At 45.9% G+C, this 20,272-nt stretch overlaps 1 protein-coding gene across 4 annotated transcripts in view; it reads right to left on the bottom strand.

Annotated features, from left to right (window-relative positions):
* Positions 1 to 1,863: 1,863 nt before the first annotated feature.
* Positions 1,864 to 20,272, bottom strand: part of RNF222 (ring finger protein 222) — a 40,225-nt gene continuing 21,816 nt past the window's right edge. For 3 of the 4 annotated variants that reach the window (XM_040437513.1, XM_040437514.1, XM_040437512.1), the window contains 2 exons: positions 2,865 to 3,554; positions 1,864 to 2,831 (listed from right to left, as the gene is read on the bottom strand). In XM_040437513.1, coding sequence (XP_040293447.1) covers positions 2,903 to 3,538 — 636 coding nt within the window. In that variant the 5' untranslated portion in view covers positions 3,539 to 3,554 and the 3' untranslated portion in view covers positions 1,864 to 2,831; positions 2,865 to 2,902. Of the gene's footprint in view, positions 2,832 to 2,864; positions 3,555 to 13,990; positions 14,126 to 20,272 lie in introns of all 4 variants that reach the window. The other variant, XM_040437516.1, reaches the window with a different exon arrangement.

The raw sequence follows: 20,272 nt of genomic DNA on the forward strand, positions 1-20,272 counted from the left end.
TGTAAAAATCTTTTCTTACCGTGGTGCACTGAAATGGCTGATAGTAAAAGAAGAACTCTACCCAAAGCAGGGAGCTTGGTTGGACTCTCCCCCCCCCCCCAATAAATATCCTCTTGTTTTCCTTGATATCATGTGCAATGATGATGAACTCTAAAATGGTCGCTCTTTATGAGGGGTGTTCCTATCCTCTGGGTACATCATCAGTATCTGATCGGTGGAGGTCTGACACCCGGGACCCCTCACCGATCAGCTGTTGGTGAAAGGGTTGAGCTGCGCCTACACCATGTGACCGATGAACGTGATGTCACATGGACTACATTAGGGGTGGCCAACCCGTGGCTCTTGAGCGGCATGCGGCACTTTGCTTCTTCAAGTGCGGCTCTAGCTGTGGAGCCAGGAAGCAGTCAGGCCGGCTCACTCTCCGCCCCATGCTCAGATCTCTTTTCCTGATCGGGCACTGTTGCTACTTTGCAGCTCCAGCTCACTCTCCTCTACGTCCTGATGCACACAGTGTGAGAACGTAGTGCGTGGAGAGCAGCACTATGACCTGACGATGTGCTCATCAGGTCACAGTGGAGAGCGTGTCAGACCTGCAGAGTAGCAGGTGCACGAGAAGGAACCCAGTGCCTGATCAGGAGAGGGAAGAGATTTTTTTAAATTATAGAACTGAGCATGGGGGTCTGATCTAACCATGGGAGGTTCTGATTTGAGCATGGAGGGTCCTGATTTGAGCATGAGGGGGGTCCTGATCTGGGCAATGGGGGTCTGATCTGAGCATGGGGGGGTCCTGATCTGAGCAATGGGGGTCAGATCTGAGCATGGGGGGTCTTGTTTAAGCATGGGTTGGTCAGGTTTGAGTATGGGGGTCAGATCTGAGAAGGGGGGGAGATCTGAGCATTGGGGGGGTCTGAGCACTGAGGGTCTGACACTGGGAGTCTGATTTGTGTTGTCTGATTTGAGCATTGGGGTCTTATTTTGGGGGTCTGATTTGGAGGTCTGATGAGGTTTGGGGATCTTGTTTTAGGTCAGATGAGGAATAGGGATCTGATTTAGGAGTCTGATCTGAGGTCTGATAAAATTTTTTTGTTAAAACCTAAGTGCATCTTGTAGGGCGAAAAATACAGTGGCTCGTGTTTAAATGTATAGCTTGTGGCTCCTGGTAGTCATAAATTCTTTTCTTTTTGGCTCTATGCGTCTGTAAGGTTGGCCACCCCTGATTAAGCTGCAAGAAGGCTGCGGTGCTGCTGCAGGCAGTGGTGCCTCCTCAAACAGCTGATCGGTGGGGGACCCCCACTGATCAGATACTGATGACCTATTCTGAGGACAGGTCATCAATAAAAATATCTTCAGAAAACCCCTTTAACAGTTCGAGGACATGACATTTTTCTGTTTTTGCATTTTTATTTTTTACTCCTTGCTCTCCCAGAGCCATAACATAGACAGTGTCAGACAGGGGTGCCTAGGGCACAAAATTTATTCTGGGGGCCCACTGTACAGCTATATGCAAATATTACCAGTACTGTTGAGCGAATCAAGCTTCAGATCCAAGATCCAAAGCCAATTTGTTCAAGAACTTTGTTTTAATGGTGTACGGAGACCTGCCTCTGTACAGCATTAAAAGGTATGGGCTTCGGCGAGACAAACTTCGTTAAGTCCGAAGTCGTGCGAGACTTTGGTGAATAACTTTGGGCCTCAATTGTACAACTTTAAAAACATTTTAAAACAGGAATCCAAAGTCGGCTTCGGTACCGGCAGATACCTCAATCTTTATAAGGTTCCAAACCAGGTTCAGTGACCACATATTAAAGCTGACATATTAACTCTGTAATTACCCCATAATATTAAAGCTGACATATTAACTCTGTAATTACCCCATAATTTCTGGATTCCCTTCTTGACAGTATAAAATCACATCACTTTGGCCACAGAAAAGGTGGCACCACCCTTTCTGAGTTATACCCATCTTGTAAATCAAGTCCAGACGAGCTCGCCACATTTGTACACAATGTGGTATTTACGTTTGGACTATATTCAGGACTAAGAGCCAGTTTCCTACTGCATGATGCACCCAGGAGTACAGAATGGAGAAATAGGAAGGGGACAAATAGAATGCCACATATATTAATATGCATGTATACTGGCCGCTCTTAGCCATCCATGGAAGGGGTTGAGGTGTCAATACACAACTCTTAAGAAGCAGGATTCTCTGTTGACCTTAAGGTCTTATGCATCTTAAAGGGCCACACCTGTGCTTGGGTTCCATTTTATTGAATAGGGCTGAGTTGCACACACAACCTATGAACAGGTGTGGTAGTGTTTATGAAAGAAATCAGAATAGATTGGTTCATTTTCACAGCATAGTTTCGAGAGTCCCAGAGTCTTTTACGCAAACCTACCATTATGAAGAAAATATTTATAATTTTTTTAATTCTACTTGTATAGATATGCGAGCCTCTCTCCATATTTTTACATACATGTTTAAATGATCCACATTTGAAAGGCCTTCGTTATTGGTGCAAATCGTGCAGTCTCAAGCAAACAAAAATAGGTCAGTGGTAATCTATCTAATAGAACAGACCTGCCATGGTTGACCTGTTTCAAGGCTTAGAAGGATCTTCTTTTAACTAAAAACTGACCCCAGAAGGTGCCATTGTTTAGTGAACCATCTTATAGTCCAACACAGACTTGTATTGTATCCACCCACCATCTTTGCATATGGCAAATTCCAGTCTAGGTTTATTCAACATACTCTGACATGCATCTCCTGCAATCTCTGGATGAGGCAGGACAAGACTTTTTGCTGTGATGGTCATCTCAAATTAGATGTTTTCCTTCACACTAGATAGTGCCAAATACACTTCTTCTCCTGGCCCAAAACCTTTGAAGGGAGGCAAACTTCTCTTCATGTTTTTTTGACCAACAATATCCATGGAAGAACTGCCGCCAAGACAGCCACAAGAAATATCAATAACAATATCATTATTAAAGATGGAGAGCGGCAACAGTTCGCCCTGGCATCTATATGGTGCGTTTCGTTACTGGTGACCACTTCATCGCTGCTTTCCATTGGTTGTCCTTGATCACTGATGATGAAGACTTGAGAGCTACATGAATGACCTATTAGATTTGGGCTAGTATCAACAGAACATGTGCACCTGCAAAGGTCTTGTGGACTATGTGACCCGCTTGTCTCAGGAATGGGTATGACCAAGGTGTTGGAGTTCCCTACTACAGTGGAATGGCTTAGAAAGGAAGGACTGTGAGGAACCTCTAGAATCTGATTGAGTTCTCCAGCATTTGGCGGCAAAATAAGTCCCCTCTTGCTGAGGAATGTCACATAGCGGCACAGTGGACATATGATATTCTTCTTTATGGAACCCTCTTTCTTGGCCGTCATGAGATACTTTACCAGGCAATCATGACAGAAGGAATGACCACAGCTCAACCTCCGCTCAGAGATGTTCGGATTCTGTAGACGCTCGTAACATACAGGACACTCATTTGTAAGGTTGTCCTTACCATTGTCTTCACCCGACATGGCTTTCAATTGTTTCCTACAAAGCAAAAAAAGAAATGGCCTATGAGATGATAGAGTGTTGGCATCAAATCATGTTATTTATAATATGGCTGTATTACTGTATTATGTTATACCATAGTCTACTTTCAGACATATACTAAAGGTATCCAGCCAAGACAGATATTGCCATGCCTGACATCATTAACTATAACTGGATCCGGCATGCATTTTGTCCAGTCGATACCTGGCGTTCAAGCAGGAAACCATCTAAATCACTGTTGGATTGTTTCATAGTCAATAGGGTCCGGTGGTGCATGGCCATATCTGGCTAGGCCGGTGAACTTTGGCAGAATGGTCCTCTGCTGGTACAGCCTACCGGATACCTTTAGCTGATGTGTGAAATTAGCCTTACTTGTATTGTGGTTTGCACTATATGGGGTCATGTTTGACTGGCAATGTTATGAGGTGGCCAACACTGTTTTGGGGATTACTGAGTGACACTGCCTGGCCCAGAGTGGGAGAAAATTCTGCTATTATGGGAAAATATGGGCTGATTATGGGACATTAAAGGTGTTGTCCAGTACATCACGAGGACAGGCCATCACAGTCTGATTGGGGGAGGTCTGACAGCCTTCATCCCTGCCAATCATCTTTTTTTAGAGTAGCTCCATCACCGAAAGTAAGACCAGAAGTACACAGCTCTGTACATTGTGTAGTGGAAGGAGCTGGCTTCTGCTTCCATTCACTTCAACTGAAGCAGCTTTGCATTTACCAGCTCCATTCACTACACAATCGACAGAGCTGTGTGGTTCCAGAACCTACTTTTGGCACTGGACTTCCTGAGTGGTGTTGGGTCCCTGCTAAACAGATATTGATGGCCTATCCTGAAAATAGACTATCAATATCGATCCAGGGAGTTATCTGATTGCCTGAATGGAGTCGAGAAGGAATTTTTTTCCCCTTAAGTGAGGAAAATTGGCTTCTACCTCACAGTTGTTTTTTTTTGCCTTCCTCTGGATCAACTTGCAGGATAACAGGCCGAACTGGATGGACAGATGTCTTTTTTCGGCCTTATGTACTATGTTACTACTATGTTACTAATATACTATATAAGTGCTGGACATCCCCTTTAAGGGGTATTGTGGCTGGTGCTGTTATGACATCACTATTAGGACAGTGTTTGGGGGCTCCGTGGCTGGCACTGGTATGGCAGTATTTACGGGTCCTTCAGCTGGCACTGTTTGGGTATTTTGCTGACATACCGTAATACAAGTCTCAGCTGCTGAGTGATTGGGCCTCAGCTTGGCAACTGAGGTTCAAGGTGGATAAATGTAAAGTTATGCATCTGGGTAGTAATACCGTAGTAGTAGTCCTAGACCAGTGATGGCTAACCTCCGGCACTCCAGCTGTGGTGAAACTACGACTCCCTGCATGCCCCATTCATTTCTATGGAGTTCCGAGAACAGCCAAGCAAGTGTACATCTTGGGAGTTGTAGTTTTATCGCCGGAGTTCCGGAGGTTAGCCATCACAGTCCTAGGGGATGTAACACTGGAGAGTCACTTGTAGAGGAGGATTTGGGTGTACCTGTCGTTCATAGACTAAATAACAGCATACAATGTCAACCAGCTGCTTCTAAGGCTACCAGGATATTGTCATGTATTAACTGAGGCATTGATTCGCAAGACAGGGATGTAATATTACCACTTTACAAAGCTTTGGTGCAGCCTCATCTGGAATATGCAGCTCAGTTGTGGGCACCAGTCCATAGAAAGGATGCTCTGGAGCTGGAAGAAGTACAAAGGAAAGCGACCAAACTGATAAGGGGCATGGGGGGTCTTAAGGCAGGTTTACACTGGCTAAGCTAAAGCCAATTGTTGGGAAGGAAGCGCTCCCTCCCGACAGTCGGCTGCTCGTTCAGTGAAGTAGACTGCGGCATTTACATGCAGCTATCTCCTTTACAGTATGAGAAGAAGGGATCACTATTGCGATCGCTTGTCCTCATTTCTGGGCAGCAGATTGCTGTTTAGAGAACACGACCTGCTGCCCAGAAATGATAACTGATGTGCCTGCACGAACTACAGGATCATCCGATAAACAAGCATTTCACTCATTCATCGGCTGATCGGCAGCACATTTAGACGGGCAGATTATTGGGATTCAGTATTCTTAGGAACGTTCCTTCTTGATAATCTGCCCGAATATCAGGCCGTGTAAATCCACCTTTAGTTATGAGGAAAGATTAAAAGAATTACATTTATTTAGTCTAGGGGGGGGGGGGGACATGATTAACCTATACAAATATATAAATGGGCCGTACAAAAAATATGGCGAAAACCTTTTCCATGTAAAATCCCCTCAAAAGGCACAGGGGCACTGCTTCCGTCTCTAGAGGCGTCAGTGCTTCTTTTTGACTGTGAGATCTGTGAATCTGTAGAATAGACACCTCCGGATGTGGTCACAGCAGGAACAGTGGATGGTTTTATAAAAGGGTTGCACAACCTGGGGTTCACAACCTGCGGCCCGGGGGCCACATTTGTCCCTCGATATCATTCTGTGTGGCCCCCAACCATCTGGTAAGACTACTTTCACACTAGCGTTAATATTTTCCGGTATTGAGATCCGTCATAGGGTCTCTATACCGGAAATAAACGCTTCCGTTTTGTCCCTATTCATTGTCAATGGGGACAAAACGTAACTGAACAAAATGCAAAATGCATTCTGTTCCGTTCTCATACCGGAGAGCAAACCGCAGCATACTTTAATAATGTACCCAGCATAGCTTTTGTATGGATGAGATGGAGTTAATTACCCTGACTCAGCCCCTGCAAGAAGTTAGGTGTGGATTCTGGATCCACCCCTAGCTCAGTCTAGAGTTAGAGGAGGAAGTGAGAGGCAGCTCCATGTGCTTCACTCCTCACAGGACAAGACCAAAGTTCTGGAGAATCACCTCCTCTGAGGATTATCTACTTAAAGGGATTCTGTCACCAGGTTTCACCCCTGTCAGCTAAACATATGCTGATGTTCAGGGCCTCATCAGGATTCCTAATGTGGGCTTCTAAATGTGATCCGTAGCCTTATTTTGCCAAAAAACAGGTTTTACTAACCTGTCACTCAAAGAAATAAGAGGTGCCCAAGGGGATGTCAAGGGATGCAAGGTGCCGGCCGCACCCACCGCCGTTCGTGCCCAGCGCCGCCTTTCCAGACTTCTGCGCCGCCTCCTAATCCTCTGTGCCGCCTCTCGCTCTCCCTTCCTCCCCCCTCCTCCTGCTGTAAGATCTCGCGCGTGCGCACAGGGCTCTGCCTGATGCGCCCGTGCGGACTTCTCGATTTGGCTTCTTGAAGCGAAGTGCGCATGCGCCGGCTCTTCGCTCAACCCAGGTATGACCTGCACTCTGGCGCCAGCCTCTCAGAGCCCTGTGCGCACGCGCGAGATCTTACAGCACGAGGAGGGGGGAGGGAGGGAGAGCGAGAGGCGGCACAGAGGATTAGGAGGCGGTGCAGAAGTCTGGAAAGGCGGCGCTGGGCACGAACGGCGGAGGGTGCGGACGGCACCTTGCATCCCTTGACATCCCCTTGGGCACCTAATTTCTTTGAGTGACAGGTTAGTAAAACCTGTTTTTTAGCAAAATAAGGCTACGGATCACATTTAGAAGCCCACATTAGGAATCCTGATGAGGCCCTGAACATCAGCATATGTTTAGCGGACAGGGGTGAAACCTGGTGACAGAATCCCTTTAAGTGAAAGACTTCACCATTTCTACAGTACTCCAGAAAGAGAGAGATAAAGCAAAGAACCAAAAAGGTCCAGAATCTGCATGGCTGAGCACTGGAGTCAGTGAGGTATTTTGCTGATAAAGGCTGCTATAGACTTTACGGTTGTGAGATGAACATTGCTCATCTTTAACCCTGTATACCTCAGTTGAAAATTACAGCCACCATTGCAACAGTAATATTGCTGGTCACAGATTCTGCAGAGAGAGACTCTGGGAGGATAGAGAGGAAAGAGTACTACAATTCCCTTTATTATTCACTTCTGTGATTGTTACAGTCAGAGCCACTACTAATCCCATCCTCCACTCCTCTGCGGCTTGCAGCATATTTTCTGGCATCACAAACAGTATCCAAAATTCTCTGTGTCCTACCAAGCAAGTGGCCCTACTAGGGTGTTTTGTGGAGTTCACAGGGTGTTTTGTGGAGTTCACAACCACACTGTGCTGTAAGAGACTTATCGTGGGTATCCTCACTCACCACAGCTTACAGTACAGGTATAGTGACGTGCTACTGGCTGCATATTGGATTTTCGCTGTCCAGGTCTAGCTCTACCCATCCAAGCGTGGAAATCAGCTAGAGTACCCCCTGTAGACAGTGGGAAAATCAACAGCCTGCCTAAAATACGAAAATAAGAAATCACAGCCCAGCAAGGTGAACCTAAGTATCTACAACAAGTTCCCGGGGAACAGAGAAATAAACCATACCGCGTCATAAGTTGAAGGCTGTTGCCATCTTGGAAACAGGCGGGCAAGAACCACTACAAAGATCCTGCAATGCAGGACTGAAGAACAGAGTGCCAGCTGATCTGAGTGAGTACCGCTGGGGCAAATCATTATAGAAACTATTTGGGACCATCGCTAACCTTCTTGCAAGAGGCCCTGAGGGCTGTCATCCATGTAGACCCCCGAGAAGCTGAGAACCAAGACTAAACCTTAAGGGAACAGTTCAAGGAAGGTGCTGCAGCACCCAGACACCCCTTTTTTAGACTTCAAGGAACTAGCTATCAACATCCTAGGGATCGACCACAAGCCTGAATCTACCAATGACAGCAATCCACTGCCTACTCTTGTGCCTGCAGAAACCAGCCATGTGATCAAAGTTCCTATTCTAGATGCATTCTCTGCCCTGAGTGACCAAGTCTCCTTCCTAGCAGAAAGCTAAGAGAAAATTCGGAAGCAACTAGGCCAATTAGAACAGCATACACCGACAAAGAGAGGCACTCCACAGCCTAAGAAAAACCCATGAAAATGCTGATGCCTTATCCAGATTGACAACGAAGATGGATTTAATTAACTCATGATGGCTAGGAAGAAGTCAAAATGCCATCATTCTTCTCTAGGTTCCCCCAAGAGAACACCAATCAGGTCGAAGGCAAAACAAGGAAATCCTTTAAGGCTGGGTTCACATCTGCGTCTGTGAACACCGGCACTGAATCCAGTCACTGTATCCAGCGTATATGCTGGCTTTCAGCCGAACAAAAAATTCTACACAAACCATTTTATGTCCAGCTGAAAGCCGACATATATGCCAGAAAGCAGCCAGATCCCCGTCGGATCCCATTATAGTGAATGGGGATCGGGCGGTGCGCAGTGGTTTCTGGCTATTCCGGATATGGTATCATCCGGCAGTCTGTTTCTTCACCGGAACTACTGAAGTTCACAGAGCGGATGTGAACCCGGCCTCATTCTCAGCAGCAAGTCGCTCCTGAACTGCCAACTCAAAAAGAAACTCTGTATTAGGCTCCAATCCGAGAGCCGTGTTATAGGAGAGGTACAAGACTTTTTCTCAAGTGGAAGAATGTCTGAGAGAATCCAGAGAAAAAGAGCAGACCCAGACATTTCCTGGTGATAAAAGAAATGTCTGTTTATCTAAAAAAGATCTACTGCTCTGAAGAACCTTTGACCCTACCACCAATGACCAACTACATCAAATGGTAGTACCTCGGAGGGATGTCAAGATGGTCTTAGAAATGTACCACAACAGATCTGGACACTTTGGCACTCAGAAAACCGAAGCTACCATCAGACATCGATTATTTTGTTGTTGTGATTGCCCAACATCTGCTTTGAGCAGGGGAGAGAAAAAAGATCAGCGAGCACCATTACATCTAATCATGAGTAAAAAAAAACACTTGAAGTTGTGGCCAATGACCATGTCAAACTTAAACCAAGTAAATCTGGTAGCAGCTCTTTGGAAAATCTTCCTATTACCATATGACTGTCCAGAGAAGATTCTCTTGGATCAAGGATCTGCCTTTGAATCTCAACTGTTCCAAAAGTTATGCACACTCTGCAAATGTAATACCCCCGAGTGGTATTACCACCCTTTTTCACCCCCACTATCTCCTACTGTGGATTCTGTGTCATCTTGTGTATTTATTGCCAGATCCTGCATAATGTGAAGCTGTATTTCTGATTTTGTAACTGTTAAAGTATAATGTACCTGGTCTACCAGCAGATGGCGGCAACAATGGCAGAGCTAGTTTACCTAGAATGGAACCTGATTTTCATTCTAGCCCTCTCTAAAGAGGGAGGAGTTTGGTTAGTTAAAGTCAGTCTGAACTACCCCTTCTAGGGGAGAGGTCTGGAGTTGAGAGTACCCCCTGTAAGGGGAAGGCAGTAGGCCCCTCCTCCCTGTTGGACAGGCCTTGCCAAGGCCAGTGGAGCACCATCAGCTCTGATGGAACAAGAGAGATAAAAGGTTCCCTGGACAAAGACAAAAGATAAAGATAAAAGATACAGATCAAGATAAAGTCAGAGTCATACCACTCCAAGCTAAGTACAGCATAAAGAAAAGAAAAGTTTCTATTTAATCCAGTTGACACAGCATAGCTAGAGAAAGTGACAGATGCAGACCCTAATGTGTTTGCCTGCCAGAATTTAATGCCAAAGCTTGCTGGTGATCAAGATAAAGTTGGAAGATTGTTTCCTGATGCAAGCTTATTCAAGTAAAGCTGCTATTTTCAACATTAATACAAGTCAGGACTCAACTCATTCCTACCAATCCCTTCTACAACTACCCCTTGCTCTACAGCGGGTTCGGGTGACCACGTCTGGGGTTCCAGGATATTGAGGTGGGAGCACTGTGATACGTGCACCGCCACAACACCCAAAGAGACATTATAGGCAACCCTTACACCACTCTGGCATTCCTACACCTGGGTACCACCAACACCATTTATTTGAAGGGACCCAATACATCGTTGCTGAAATGCAACTGGCGTCACAACAAAAAAACACTTATAACATCTTAAAGGGACCCCTGGCCTATGGTCCTTCATACCCGCCACATTTGGCGTCACGAACAGGATCTTAATACGTTAAAACTGTGTGCCATTGAACTCTATAGCCTATTGGAGTTACATGACTGCCTTTAAAAATGACTTTGATTCATTTATTGCGGAGCGGCAAGCACAAAACCAAGCGTTCCAGCATCCGTAGGGTTAATCAGCCATCTTTGACTTTGATGGCGCAGCTTCTTCTTGCCCAAACAGAGCAGGAAAATTCAGGAACACCCCCAGTTAGAGCGGGAAAGCCTAGCCCTGCCCACCGGGAGCGATGTTACTGTGTTAAGTGAGGAAGTGGAAGCCCCTCCCAGGAAGCCCCTCCTTCATTTTCAGTTCCAGCCTGCGCTAAAGACGGCAAGATGGCGCGTCAACGACAGCAGGACTGAAGCGGCATGTCCTGGGGTGGTGAAGACCCCAAAACAAAGGCAGCGCCGGAGGAGATTTTCCTCTCACAAGTCCAGCGACACCCTATAGAGGTACCTCGGGCATTCCCCGAGCCAGCTGGTGCGGCGGAGGCGGTCGGAGATTCTCCACTCTGCCGCCCAGAAAGCATGGTTCATTTGATGGACTGAACCCAATGGTCCGCAGGGAGATTACTGCCCGGGCCCGCAACATGTGGGAATATAGAAAGGCCATGGAAGATTGGGCCGTTAACGTGTGGGACCGGCCTCAGCCCTGGGACCCTATATTTGAGAGGAGAACCGGGAGTATTATGTGGTTCTCGGTAGAAATGGGGTCCGGGTTCGTGCAGGAAAGTAAAACAGCACGGGAACTTTATGTCAATAGGTGCGCTCGGTGAAGCGGCCTTATCTGCCGCAAGCCCGTCATAACCTTTACAAGGGGGACATGGTCGAGTACACCCCCATGGAGTCACTGCAAGGCCCATTCGTGGTGGCAATGGTCTGCTTACCAAAACCAATGGTACCCCTGACTGCACCCAAAGAGTAGCCGGATGATCCTTATATCACCGGTAGGGTGCGTGGCTTGCAGGAAACCAGCAATGGAGTGCTCCCCTTCAGGGAGAGACCCCAGCCAGAGCCGGAACCGCTCATGCCGGGCCTACCAGCACCCCCAACATCTCTTCCACAGCAAGCATGTGTGGCTATAGAGTCGTTAACCATCAGCCCGACAGTCATCAATTGTCAGATGCCGAGGAAGATGGAGGCAGCGCAAGATTCGCCTACAAGAGAGGAAGATTATTTGCCGGAGCCTCTACAGCCGGAGATGCTGGAACCCTTCGGGATGACCAGAGCAGCTGCTGCGATGAAGCAGAGGATGGCCGCTACTGTGAAGAAGGTGACCACCCGGTCTTTACCCAGCTCTGCCACAGGAGGGCAGTGGCGCTCCACCACTAAAGCTCGCCTGGATTACGAGAGGCAGGACCAACCTCTTATGTCCTTTTAAAGCAGCTCCAGTAGTGAAGAGGACCTGAGGCCCTTCCCATAGGGAGCCTCTCGCCAACATTAGTCTGCCACTGAAAGAATACTGACTTTTGGGAGCCACCCCGTGGACAGCGTATGAAGGGTTGGGGCCTGTTGGCATGTTTTATCTGTTTTATGTTATTAGGTTGCCATGGTTCAGCCCTCACCTGGATTATCATGAGAGTCAGGACTCTCCCCATCATCAGTATTTACATCCCCGCTGCGCATGAATTGCGCTAACTTTTTCTTTTCCCCCTCTTTTCAGGTTGTTTGGGAGCCCTTTTACTAAATGGTTCTCATGACCTGTGCTGCTATTCCATTGTTACCCATGTGGATTACAAATGACTTTGTGCCTTATGTGGACTACAAATATTACCTCATGTGGATAACAAATAAGGACATTGCTGTTCCTGTGGATTACAAAAGACTTTGTTGCACTAAAAGTTCTAGTTCAGAGCACTTTACCCTCAAGCACAGAAAATGGACTCTGATGTAATTTTATTGCCGTATTGCACTAAGTTTACAGCATTAAAAATGTGCCTTTTATATATGCATTGTGATTTGCACTATTTTTTGTGTGTTTCAGGTGCCGCAAATTGATTTTATATGCATTTTGTATGGATTATGGTCCTTGCACTTTATTCAGGTCACCAGATAGTAAGCATGTGTCTTTGCTTAGTTTTATGGACTGCCTCTGAGGACGTCTGGTACGTCACAAGCAGATCTAACATCGCTGTTGGTCATTATGGACTGCCTCTGAGGATGCAGAATACTAATGGTTCCTGAGTGATATAGCCTATTGCTACACCAGAGAAACCAAGAGGCAAAACATCACAAGCAGGTCTAACATTGTGTAGGGTAACCCGCTGCTATTATGTATGGAGAGATTGGAGTGCTTAGCCTCATCCTCCTAGTGTATATGTTTGAGAGCCTTGTGTTTAGCCAAGGTTATTTTAGTCCTAAGGCCTTGTGCACCACCTTAAGGAAAAAATGTTTGGTTAGCTACCTGTTTAATCATCAAGGTGACCGTGCGAAAAGATATTTATAGACCTTGGTGCTTGGAAGGGATTACAGGATGAAGCCACCCTTCTGTTTGTGGGCATATCATGCCATGTGCAGAGATTACAGTACATGACACCCCCACGCTCCATATGCGATTATGGCCGAGTCGTGGAATATTGAGCGCTTTGTACAGTAAGAGTTGAGTAGTACTTAATAAAGTGAAGTACACTTATTGAGTGGTAGCCGTCTTATATGTCAGTCTTTGTAAGTCCGTTCTTTATGCAGCACTTTGTATTTGTTCAGGTACCCGGAGAGCATATATATTTACCCTAAGCACAAGCCGAGGGCGACTTGGTTCTTAAGTGCCGGGGAATGTAATACCCCGAGTGGTATTACCACCCTTTTTCGCCCCCACTATGTCCTACTGTGGATTCTGTGTCATCTTGTGTATTTATTGCCAGATCCCTGCATAATGTGAAGCTGTATTTCTGATTTTGTAACTGTTAGGCCTCCTGCACACGACCGTATGGTTTTGCGGTCCGTAAAAAAGTGATCCGCAGAAAATACGGATGACATCCGTGTGCATTACGTATTTTGAGGACCGGAACAGCTGGCCCCTAATAGAACAGTACTTTCCTTGTCCGTAATGCAGACAAGAATAGGACATGTTCTATGTTTGAACGGAACGAATATACTGAAATGCAGAAACGGAAAGCATACAGAGTACCTTCCATTTTTTTTTCCGGATCTATTGAAATGAATGGTTCTGTATACGGTCCGTATACGGAAGGCAAAAAAAGGAACGTAAACGGAACGTAAACGGAAAAAAAAAAAACGTTTGTGTGCAGGAGGCCTAAAGTGTAATGTAACTTATCTACCAGCAGATGGCGGCAACAATGGCAGAGCTAGTTTACCTAGAATAGAACCTGCTTTTCATTCTAGCCCTCTCTAGAGAAGGAGGAGTTTGGTTAGTGAAAGTTAGTCTAAACTACCCCTTCTAGAGGAGAGGTCTGGAGTGGAGAGTACCTCATCCCTGTTGGACAGCCAAGGCCAGTGAAGCACCATCAACTCTGCTGGAACAAGAGAGAAAAGAGCTAAGAGCCTCAGAAGCCAGGATGAAAGGTTCCCTGGACAAAGACAAAAGATAAAAATAAAAGATACAGATCAAGATAAAGACAGAGCCGCCAGACCACTCCAAGCTAAATGCACAAGATAGAAAAAGCCTCCAGCACCAGAGGCCATGATGAAAAGATCCCGGTCTTTATTTTAGTCACCAAAATACAGGTGCATACAGCAAACAGTGACACTGTATCCCACTAAATCCCCACGATCTACGCGTTTCGAACGATGTTGTTCTTAGTCATGATCTGAGATCTCAGATCATGACTAAGAACAACATCGTTCGATGTGGAATTATATACATAACAAACAAGTGTGAAACAACTGAAAATATGTCATATTCTAGGTTCTTCAAAGTAGCCACCTTTTGCTTTGATTACTGCTTTGCACACTCTTGGCATTCTCTTGATGAGCTTCAAGAGGTAGTCCCCTGAAATGGTTTTCACTTCACAGGTGTGCCCTGTCAGGTTTAATAAGTGGGATTTCTTGCCTTATAAATGGGGTTGGGACCATCAGTTGCGTTGAGGAGAAGTCAGGTGGATACACAGTTGATAGTCCTACTGAATAGACTGTTAGAATTTGTATTATGGCAAGAAAAAAGCAGCTAAGTAAAGAAAAACGAGTGGCCATCATTACTTTAAGAAATGAAGGTCAGTCAGTCAGCCGAAAAATTGGGAAAACTTTGAAAGTAAGGGCTATTTGACCATGAAGGAGAGTGATGGGGTGCTGCGCCAGATGACCTGGCCTCCACAGTCACCGGACCTGAACCCAATCGAGATGGTTTGGTTGTGAGCTGGACCGCAGAGTGAAGGCAAAAGGGCCAACAAGTGCTAAGCATCTCTGGGAACTCCTTCAAGACTGTTGGAAGACCATTTCAGGGGACTACCTCTTGAAGCTCATCAAGAGAATGCCAAGAGTGTGCAAAGCAGTAATCAAAGTTAAAGGTGGCTACTTTGAAGAACCTAGAATATGACATATTTTCAGTTGTTTCACACTTGTTTGTTATGTATATAATTCCACATGTGTTAATTCATAGTTTTGATGCCTTCATAGTCATGAAAATAAAGAAAACTCTTTGAATGAGAAGGTGGTGTGTCCAAACTTTTGGTCTGTACTGTAAATGCAGCGGTCTCCTTCACTGACAAGTAGGTGATTGTCGGAAAGGAATGCTTCCTTCCCGACAATCGTCTGCTAAATCTAGTAGTGTAATACAGCCCTTAATTTATCTCTACAACAATACCGTCTATTGTTCCTCTGGTTACACACCATATTATCTGACGTTCGCTCAACAAGGAAAATTACCTGATGATATTCCCCTAGATGCAGCCGTACCAGACATAGTCAACCACCTGCCTGAAACAGAATGGGTGAAGGAACACCAACGCTGTCTAGAAGATGCTAGGCAATTGTTGACACTAGAACTAAGAAAGTCGATCGGAAACAAATGCTAACCTCAGGGGGGCTGCCTGGATAATATTATGGGTATGTCCGGGTTCAGCTCTGAACCCGGACAACCCCTTTAAGTGAAAGACCTTACCATTTAGAGTACTCCAGAAAGAGAGAGCCAAACAGGAAAGAACCAAAAAGGTCCAGAAACTGCATTACTGAGCATTTAAAGTCAGTCAATAAGGCATTTTGCTGTTAAAGGCTGCTATAGACTTTACTGCTGTGAAAGGAACTGTCACGGCTGAGGTTGGGGAAAACACTCAGCCGTGCGATGCCAGAAGATGGATGGTCGATGCAAGGCCAGGACAGGAATCAGGGAGCAGGTCACCTCCTATCAATCCCTAATTCTGACCCTGTCTCCTAGCTGTATGAGCCGACCCTGATGGTGGGAGGGCTCATACTCCAGAACCTAATATTCCTGCTCGCCCTCAGGGTGGCCCTGGACTAGGAGAAGGGTAAGACTACCTGTTCCTCCAGGATACGGACGAACAGGAGTCTCACTGGCCAAGCTATAAAGAAAGGGGAAACATAAACAGACATATGGCAATGGCAGGTAAGTGAAACAAGAACCACACCTACCTGCCACAGACACACAGCCTGGAACCCATGTGCAAGTGCTGCTGTCCACAACAACACAAGGGACACAGCACACACCACACGGGAACCCAGGAAACCATAAGCTGCAATAAATAAAGAGACCAAACACACACCTTCATAACACCATGTAACATAGGCTATGACCACAAGGGTGGCCCCCACTGGCAGATGGTATATCACAGGAGGATGACTCCAGCTAACCATGGCTGAAGTACCCCTCAGACTACTGATCTTCACTGAGGCTTTATAGCCCATGTAGCCACACCCACACACAGACACACCCAGTGCACACATACTAGGAAGGAAGTTAACCCTTCCAACACAAGGCAAGGGAAGACGGACACTTAAAGGGGAAGTACACACATAAACACAGACTTCGCCTGTTGCCGCGGGCAACGGCATGCGTGGCAACCATGTCCTGGGGATCAGCCAGAAGGCCGAGACACTGCCACCACCTGCATACAGCACCAAACGTAGTCACGGGCAACCAAGTGAAGGAAAATGTCACTAAGCACACCATAGGGCGTGACAGGAACATTGCTGATACATCTTTCGCACATGGTCTGACCTCAGTTGGAAATTACAGCCACCATTGCAAGAGTGCTATTGCCAGCCATAGATTCTGCAGAGAGAGACTCTGGGAAGATAGCGAGGAATGAGTACTACAATTCCCTTTCTTACTCAAATCTATACATTGCTATCTGGGAGGTAATAATGTTGGATGTACTACAATTCCCATTCTGCACATTAGTAAAGAGAGACATTTACTTTCTACAACTGGCATGGTTAGGGTGGGTTCAGATCACATTTTTGTCATCAGTTTAACATACAGCCAGGTCCATAAATATTGGGACATGGACACAATTCTAACATTTCTGGCTCTATACACCACCACAACAGATTTGAATTAAAACGAACAAGATGTGCTTTACCTGCAGACTGTCAGCTTTAATTTGAGGGTATTTACATCCAAATCAGGTGAACGGTGCAGGAATTACAACAGTTTGCATATGTGCCTCCCACTTGTTAAGGGACCAAAAGTAATAAGACAATTGGCTTCTCAGCTGTTCCATGGCCAGGTGTGTGTTATTCCCTCATTATCCCAATTACAATGAGCAGATAAAAGGTCCAGAGTTCATTTCCAGTCTGCTATTTGCATTTGGAATCTGTTGTTGTCAACTCTCAAGATGAGAACCAAAGAGCTGTCACTATCAGTGAAGCAAGCCATCATTAGGCTGAAAAACACAACAAACCCATCAGAGAGATAGCAAAAACATTAGGCCTCGCCAAAACAACTGTTTGGAACATTCTTAAAAAGAAGGAACGCACCGGTGACTTCAGCAACACCAAAAGACCCGGAAGACCATGGAAAACAATCGTAGTGGATGACCAAAGAATTCTTTCCCTGGTGAAGAAAACGCCCTTCACAACAGTTGGCCAGATCAAGAACACTCTCCAGGAGGTAGGTGTATGTGTGGTAAAGTCAACAATCAAGAGAAGACTTCACCAGAGTGAATATAGAAGTTTCACCACAAGATGTAAACCATTGGTGAGCCTCAAAAACAGGAAGGCCAGATTAGAGTTTGCCAAACGACATGTAAAAAAGCCTTCACAGTTCTGGAACAACATCCTATGGACAGATGAGACCAAGATCAACTTGTACCAGAGTGATGGGAAGAGAAGAGTATGGAGAAGGAAAGGAACTGCTCATGATCCTAAGCATACCACCTCATCAGTGAAGCATGGTGGTGGTAGTGTCATGGCGTGGGCATGTATGGCTGCCGATGGAACTGGTTCTCTTGTACTTATTGATGATGTGACTGCTGACAAAAGCAGCAGGATGAATTCTGAAGTGTTTCGGGCAATATTATCTGCTCATATTCAGCCAAATGCTTCAGAACTCATTGGACGGCGCTTCACAGTGCAGATGGACAAAGACCCAATGCATACTGCAAAAGCAACCAAAGAGTTTTTTTAAGGGAAAGAAGTGGAATGTTAAACAAAATCACAGAATTGCAGTGGTCAATATGGGGGAACTGCTCAAACCCCAAACACTGTAGCGTGTTTCTCATTGGGCGAGCAGTCCCACCGCATGTGAACCACAGAAATATCGTGGCAGATATGGGGGAGCTGCTCAAACCCCAAATACTGTAGCGTGTTTCTCAATGGGGGAGCAGTCCCACCGCATGTGGACCGCAGCAAACGACCATCCCGAGCAATTAATGAGTACAAAGGAGGACGCCAGCGCGGTCCACATGCACCACAAAAGCATCCTACACATACCAGAGCATTGTGCGGATGAAAATACAATTATATAAATCACTCAAGAAAATGCACCAAACGGATATGCCACTGACTATACTGGCTGGTCATACAAGCAGATATTAAAAGCTGAGACTTTTGCCAATATATTCCTGTCAGGAAAATATCGGAGCCCATCATGCACCACATCACGGTCACTCAGCATGGCAAGGGTCCTACCACTACGCTAACTGTGGTGTGAACACGGTCTGAAGGTGATGTAATCCGACTCACAGCCAAGCTTCCACACAACCGCCTAGCAGGACAACTAATGCAATGTGAACAAAGCAAGAAGTGGAATGTTCTGCAATGGCCAAGTCAATCACCTGACCTGAATCCGATTGAGCATGCATTTCACTTGCTGAAGACAAAACTGAAGGGAAAATGCCCCAAGAACAAGCAGGAACTGAAGACAGTTGCAGTAGAGGCCTGGCAGAGCATGACCAGGGATGAAACCCAGCGTCTGGTGATGTCTATGCGTTCCAGACCTCAGGCTGTAATTGACTGCAAAGGATTTGCAACCAAGTATTAAAAAGTGAAAGTTTGATTTAGGATTATTATTCTGTCCCATTACTTTTGGTCCCTTAACAAGTGGGAGGCACATATGCAAACTGTTGTAATTCCTACACCGTTCACCTGATTTGGATGTAAATACCATCAAATTAAAGCTGACAGTCTGCAGGTAAAGCACATCTTGTTCGTTTCATTTCAAACCCATTGTGGTGGTGTATAGAGCCAAAAGTGTTAGAATTGTGTAGATGTCCCAATATTTATGGACCTGACTGTATATGTTGGGGGGAAAAAGGATAAAAAAGCGTAGTCGTAGTACACCACACTGTAGTATCCTGCAGAGTCCGGCAAAAAAACATATACGTTAACCAATCAATTTTTTTTTTACAATGGAGCTCTATGGTGATGGAGGATGCCACTGTATGGCATCAGTCTGAGGCATCCTTTAACGTATATGTTTTTTGCATACATTAAACGGATGGAAAAAACGTGATGTGAACCTACCCTTACTGACTACTAATCCATGCGCCAGCCAATGCAGCCTACACCTCCTGCCTTGCACCCGCACTAAACCATAACACCAAGGGCTTTCGAACTACCATTAGGCAGGAGCCCCAACATCAGGGAGTGCTCCAAGTAAGAAAAAAAAAGGGGTGCACCAGGGGCGTAACTAGAAGTGCCTGGACTCCACAGCAAATTTTTGTATGGGCACCCCCAGCCCTCCGCCCAATTTTTGATATACTATTTTTACCCCCACCTGTCCTTTTTATTTTTTATAAAAATCTTTTTTATTTATATGGAAATTACCTTCCTAACGTGCCCAAAGGGCTGTCCCTCCGGCAGTTTGTGCCCAGCTGCGTCCATTATCGCCAAGCTCAGCGCCGTCCCGCTATTAATTATTCACTGCTGTCCTCGTCTTTTTTTTTTTTTCTAAGTGTGTCGTAGTCTCGCGCATGCGCCGATGTTACTCACGTGCTGGCCCGCGCGGTGTCCTGGCAGCAGCCTCAAGTAATGTAATCGCGCATGCGCTAGAAAGCGGAGAAAGCTGGCGCATGCGTGATTACACTACTTGAGGCAGCTGCCAGGACACCGCATGGGCCCGGACGTGAGTAACATCGGCGCATGCGCGAGACTACGGCGCACTTAGAAAAAAAAAAAGACGAGGACAGCAGTGAATAATTAACAGCGGGGCGGTGGTGGGCTTGGCGATAATGGGCGCGGCTGGGCACAAACGGCCGGAGGGACAACCTCTTGGGCACGTTAGGAAGGTAATTTGCATAGAAATAAAAAAGATTAAACTT

The sequence above is a fragment of the Bufo bufo genome, chromosome 6 (genome assembly GCF_905171765.1).
Source record: "Bufo bufo chromosome 6, aBufBuf1.1, whole genome shotgun sequence".
NCBI classification, from domain to species: Eukaryota; Metazoa; Chordata; class Amphibia; order Anura; family Bufonidae; genus Bufo; species Bufo bufo.